Below are 7,164 nucleotides of genomic sequence, written 5' to 3'. Positions count from 1 at the left end.
ATATATATATATATATAATGTATGTATATATATGTATATATATATATGTGTATATATATATATATGTGTGTGTGTATATGTATATGTGTATATGTATATATGTGTATATGTATAATATGTTTATGTATAATATGTTTATATGTATATGTAGGCCTATATGTGTATATGTATATGTGTATATGTATATGTGCGTATATATAGGCCTATATGTAAATGTATATATATGTATGTATATATATATATATATATATGTATGTACATAGGCCTATATGTATGTATTTCAAACTTCAAGGCCATATTTCACATGGAATAATGAGTTAAATAGCCATGGAAAATTTGTAAACATACGGTAAACAAGCATATGAGTAAATAGAGACTTGAAGGCAAAATGTATTTTACGAACGTTTTCCACAATATTTAATGTGCCTACTGGTTTCTGGAGAGAGAATTGATTATTCTTGCTATTTGTATTATTTCATGTATAGACAGTATAAGTCAAATAATTTCAATAAATAGATAGGCCTATCGTCAAGCTATTATGTGTATCCAATCACGGACCACGAGTCCCACACCCACGACCGCATGGCAGCGCTTGGATTGGTCATCACACCATGAAACAATCTTCTGTATTGTGTAGGAGTTATTTTCGTCCACAGAGAACTATTACTTTTTACACGAGACTAACGACTTAGCGTTTCATCCAAAGGACGAGGCAATTAGAGTAAAATGTATCAATCAAGATATGATATAGGTTTGCATGTTTTTGAACCAAAAAATTATAACCATTCAAGGCTGAATCCATTTCCGCTGGCTGCGCCCAACACCCACACTCTTTTATTATAATATAGTCATATTTCACAATGGATTTGGAAATTAATGTTAATTTAGATAAATAACATGGTACATTAGTGCTGCTCTTTTATTTACAAAGGTTTGTAAAACCTGGTTTCCTTAAAATCGCTACACTATCGCTACAGTTTTTTTTTTTTTACTGCAATCGTTGCACTAGCGTATCAGTCCCCTAAGCAATCGGCTCCCGGATATGACCAACCAACCAGCGTCATCGAAAGCTGTCGGCGATGGTGTGTAGCGATTGTATGGAAACTAAGCTTTACACTAATATTTACTTAATTCGATTTAATTGGCGGTGATGCAGCGCGAAGCCATATCTACACGAACTCGCTGATTGGTTAAAAGGCGCGCCTGGTCTATTAGCTCGAAAAAGTAATATAGGCCTACCGTTTGTGCTGAGTTTTATTAGATAATTGTTACACTTTTGGATTGTGCGGATGAGAATGGTTAGCATGTGGTTCGTACTCCCTACCAGAATGGAAATGGAAATAGCTGCACCATTATTCATCACCATTCCATCAGCCTCATTAAAACACTAAGCAAAAATATTTATAATAATGAAAGTGAAATAAAACCACAGTTTTGCAATATAGCGTGATGATTAAAATACAACAAAAATACAAGGTGATTATATTTACGTTATATACAAATTATTTTTTTTGCGAAAGATTGATTTTTGAACTTTTATTTCCACTTAGACTCCCATGAAGAAATAATTGGCACAAATGGACAATCGTTAACTACTACATCTAACCCTCTCTTCAATGAAGCATCTAGTTTGAAGACGCCTGAAGAATGTGGAGGACCATTTCTAAAGAAGTTGAGATGTATTATAAGGTACTTATTAAATATTAAATAAATTTCTTTCATCAGTATTAGTGTTATTGTCGGCCTGTTATTCTTATGCTTATTATTATTATTATTATTATTATTATTATTATTGTTATTATTATTATTATTATTATTATTATTATTATTATTATTATTATTATTATTATTATTACTATTATTTGTAGTAGTAGTAATAAGTGTACAGAGGTGTACTTTTACAGTAAGTACCAACGTACTAGCAAAACGGAGTCAGGTTTCAACTGCTTAGATGAGCGACAATAATGTTACACACAAAACAAAATCTGCTGGTCTTAAGTTTCATACGAATATAGCATCCGAAGAGAGATTCCTTGAAGTTGCATCTAATTGAAAAATACAGATGGGGAAATCGTTGCATTTGATCTAAGTACTACGCTTTCACATTTTGTATTTACCCATATTCCTGTATATTTGATATTCCAAACCAATGCAATTTGATACTGAATTTTTGAAAAATATTTCTGAACTTTCATCGACCGGATAAATATATAAATACAAATCTGTAATAGTGAAGAATTGACTCAAGCAACTACTAGAACTCGGGTATATAGGCTATATAAATCCAAAAGAAGGCAACTTTTTTCAATCCATGTTGTAAGATCGGATCGGGAACAGAGCAGTTTTCAACGCACTCATGTGGAATAGAGATGTGATACGCCCTCATCTTAATTATTTGAAACTACAAGTCAGGATCTTTGAACTAGGGTCTCATACATGATATGCAGACGCCTTTGTGTCTAGTTAGTTCTGTTGTGCACATTTCACTAATAGACGTTGTGAAATTCATCAAGGACAATCTTCACTTTCTGTCTTTAGGACAAAACTACAGGTCAAATTTTCTCTACTCCATCATTGACTTATTTACTATACGGAATGATAGAATTTTGCTCACATAATAATCTCTATTGGTAAAAATCATAGGACCGTTGTGAATATTTATTACTACAGATAACTACTCATTTCTCCATCAACATCGAATGCTAGGCCTTTTGTTACCAGAAATGCAAAATGATTTACGTCTGTAAAATGTAACGAAGATTGGCGGATGGTTTACCGTAACCTTCTATCAATCTAAACGCCTGAAATCTCAGTAGCCACACTTTTTTTATTTTTATCAGAGCTAGCTTTAAAGGTAATAAGTCGAAACCTAATTACTATGCTTCGGATGCTTTATGTAAAAAGTTGAAAGAAAATGCTTGCAGCACATTGATCGTTTCAATCATTCAGAATAAAACATAATTGATTGTGGATTCATTAGGCCCCTCTGATATATTAATATCGTTGGTTTATTTATAACTTTTCTGTAACTTATTCTTAATAAGTGGACTATTTGGACGTCATCAATTATACATCCGTGTCATTTAAAATTATTGGAAAATTGATAAATGCAACATAACATACACATATTCATTTTTATAAAGCACACACATCTGAAATGAATTATATACAGTATAGGTGTTGAGAACAGGTGCCGTTCTCTTATTACAAGAATGAAACTAAACAAAAATAAGAGAAAAGATATGGAAAATTACTTTCTTTACTTTTTTTATCGGTCCACGACCAAAAAACTCTAATAACTGAGAATCTGATAAGCTCTGACATTATTGCTGGTAAGCGTCGGTCTGTTAATTGCTTTCCTAATTGGAACATAAGCACTGCCAGATATAGTCAGTACTCTAAGAACAACAAACTGTGTAGTATGAGAAACATTTTACAGAAAAACAGCGGGATATAGAATATAACCTGACATGTGCTTATATTAAGAGGGACAGTGTTTTCTAGTTAAAACTATATCCTGCAATGATTTGTATACTCATTAATTCCAGTGTATATGATCTCAAAGTTGAGGATCACAACCTAATAACTAATCACAGTTGATTAACTCAGCCTGCTCTGTTGCATGTTACTTGGTCACAAACGGAAATTGAATACGCTTATTAGAAAAACAATCTTTAAATAAAAATCTCTTAAACAATTTCATTGAAACTAGATACTTACATGATACAGTATGATTGATATTTTGCTCGACGCAATTGGTTCCATTTGAATAACTAGATTAAACCAGCCACTTCATTGATTATGGGGTTTCTAATAAAAGGTTCAACTGAGGGAAGACATTAAGCTATTCTCCTGTAGGCCTAATTATTGTTTGTAAAGCAAAATTCAATACCTTGGCGAACATATAATGCCGTTGAATGTGTCAGAGATAAAGTACACAAAATAAAATAAAGCAAATACTGAGCAAATAATTGCCTCCTACTTAATGACACAGGCAGTTTGGTTATTCTGAAACTCAAAACATTTGAAAACACTGAGTGTCTGTGCTACACCCGTCACAATACAGTAATATCCCGTAGGCCTACAGTAGAGAGTTTTAGATTTGCGTGACGACGCGACGCTAGAACGGAACACTCATGCGTAACCGTTCTACGCTTCTGTACAACCCCTTGGCACAACATAGATTTGGTGAAATTGCGTCTTAAATCACGCGACGAGGGGAGAACCGTCGCATGCACATTTTAACGTCATTGCGTCTTACGTCCCATCGCGTAGTGATCGAAAGTTCCCTATGGAAAAGACCTACAATATTCATTTCTTAATACTAGTCTCATAATTAACATCATTGTATATTATTATTATTATTTATATATATATATATATATATATATAGTGTTTAATAATAATAGTAATAATAAAAATAATAATAATAATAATAATAATCAAGAAGACTACAAGTAAGCCCCCTCGATTGACGAAGATGAAAGGTCATTTTAGATACCCAGCGTCTCATGCTTCAATTAAATATACGTAGATCATCAAATAATGATTGATTGATGCGCATGTCATGTTTTGATGATGCATCTTCTCAATTTTGTTACTAATTAGTTGTGTAATTTGGTTAACTATTGTTGATAATGGTTTTCAAATACAACATAACTTACAATGACATTGAAGGCAACCCTTGACATTTTTTAATGGATTTTATTGATATAATAATTTCGTTTCAATATTAAACCCATTGAAAACGCTACGGTATTTCCTGAAGTAAAATTACAAGCTGTATTAGGCTTATATATATAAAAATATTTCAAGGATTAACATTAAAAATATTGCTAGCACCTGTATCTCCAGATTTGGATTCGTACACTTTCAGGTGTTCACTGCCTTCCATTATTAATTTAAGTTCAAACCTTTGAACCAATTCTTTTTCTCTCTTTTGTGGGATCGTCGCACATTTATTCGTAAATTGAAGATCACATAATATAAGTTGTATTTCATAAATCATTTTTATACCACATTGTTTCAAATATCTTTAACATAATTTTTTTTATATTTTGTCTATAAACCATGCACATAAGTCAAAATGTACTATATTGCTATAGTTTTTCTTCTTCCTTCTTGATTAATGAAAGATATTTTGTAAATTCATACGTTTGTTTATGCATGGTTTTCGCCATGAAGTTATTTGCTAGTATAGTCATACATTCTATAATACTTATACGTTAACCTTTTGAAACATATTTGCTTTAAAATTACAATATGGTGACATTATCTTCACCTGGTGTAACTATGTATAACCAATTTATTTAAATGATTTGATGAAATAAAGAGGGGATAGTAGGTACTAAATTAATAACACCCTCACAATTGATATTATATTTTCTTACAAATAAATCTACAAAATAATGTTAACACACACTCATTAAAATTAATGAATGTAAACACGACATATACCAACATTGAGGTTGAAAACTAAAGCCTTGTCCAAACTTTCAAATTTTGTTTGACAACAACATGTGACACGCCTAAAAATTGTCATGATGTGATGTCATATATAGGCACATCATGACTATATATGGGCATACAACAGTTTCTTGTCAAAGAAAATTTGATATTCTGGACAGGGCTTCATAGAAAAAACTTGACACGCCACTCTAAGAATTACAATTCTCTTGTTTCGTAAGACATTTGGAAGTATTATTGACAAACTGTTAGTTGGATATTATGAATAACAATCATCTCATTAATAATTTCCAGTCTGGTTTTAGGCAATAATGTTCATTCAGTGCCATATTAACATACTTGAAATACACAATTATGACAAATATTGATGTTGGCCTATATAGTTAGCACTTGTATGACATAGATACTCCGGCCACCGTTAGACAAACGACACTCTCTCTTTCACAAAACCAAGTTTTATAATAACAACCATGTTTTAAAACACATTCCTTAATAGTTTTGAAGCAAAATAGTTTGTTTCCTCTTGGATCACGTTGTACTAAATTTATAGAACCCAGTTCATTCCTATTGTCTTTTTAAATCTACATTAATGTTATATAGACTTAATAATAATAATAATAATAATTATAATAATAATAATAATAATAATAATAAGATTTATAAAGCGCACTAATCCACTGCAGTAGTGCTCAAGGCGCTACAGGAAGGAACAAAAAATTACCAAGAACCTAAAGCTACAAGAAAAGAAACACCACACCATCACCGCACCGTTTACAGGCAATTTAAGGCACAGGGCCCGCCTATTCATTACTCACAGGTGCTCAAGTAATGGGAGTATCTAACTAAAACAATTAAGCAAGCAAGCAAAACAAACCAGAGAACTTAAGTCTGTCGTATGCACTATCAAGTTTGGTTTGGTAAATAACTTTAACCTGCTCATATATGGTTATTTGTGGTGGACAGACGAGAGTAGCTGGTCCTGGTTTACCGGGTAGGTCTGATACAGAGATATCCTAAAAGCCGTTTTCCGCTAAGCGAACTTATTCTCGCGAATCCAAAATGTTTACCCATTAAGCATGCGCAATTGAGAATCTCGTGATGAAAATTATTCTGCGAATGCGTATAGACGAATATGCTCGATGTGCGCGAATGAATTCGTCTATAGTGGAAAATGGCCTTTAGGGGAGAAGCAAAATACTTACCGTATATGAGCTGGTCCACACCTCGAGCGCTTTGAGACCGTTTCGGTATAAAGCGCTATATAAATCTAACTAGGCCTACATTATGTCATTACATTATGACATGACATTATCATGCCAAAATGTATGTCATTTGACATCAGTATGCCCACATACTAAACAGATAGAACCCAGTATTGTGCATATTTTCAATTCTATAACACAGGAGCAAACAAGTATAACTTAAAACTTTGTCCACTCCATCACGTTTTATGTGTTATTTATTGTGATCTGTCAATAAATTAGTGTAATATGACATCATCATGCCCATATATGGGCACATCACACAAATTTGTCATATAAAATTTGATTGTGTGGACAGCGCTTGCAAACAACCAATCACAGAATGCAGATAAAAGATGTTTAAAACTCACAAAATTAATTTACATAATTTATAATAAGCAATTAGTAGAGCTCCGCATAGTACACTATAAGAAAATTATTGTACGAAGGTTAGATT

General features: G+C 32.4%; 1 protein-coding gene across 2 annotated transcripts in view; it reads left to right on the top strand.

Annotated features, from left to right (window-relative positions):
- LOC117108005 overlaps positions 1-7,164 on the top strand; it is a 45,227-nt gene that overhangs the window by 28,886 nt on the left and 9,177 nt on the right. For both annotated transcript variants that reach the window (XM_033249829.1, XM_033249828.1), the window contains one exon: positions 1,551-1,689. In XM_033249829.1, the coding sequence (XP_033105720.1) occupies positions 1,551-1,689 (139 nt within the window). The remainder of the gene's footprint in view (positions 1-1,550; positions 1,690-7,164) is intronic.

This window comes from Anneissia japonica, unplaced genomic scaffold (genome assembly GCF_011630105.1).
Source record: "Anneissia japonica isolate Jap-2015-1 unplaced genomic scaffold, ASM1163010v1 scaffold287960_len3192837_cov198, whole genome shotgun sequence".
Classification (NCBI taxonomy): Eukaryota; Metazoa; Echinodermata; class Crinoidea; order Comatulida; family Comatulidae; genus Anneissia; species Anneissia japonica.
This window is presented reverse-complemented; position numbering and strand designations above follow the sequence as displayed.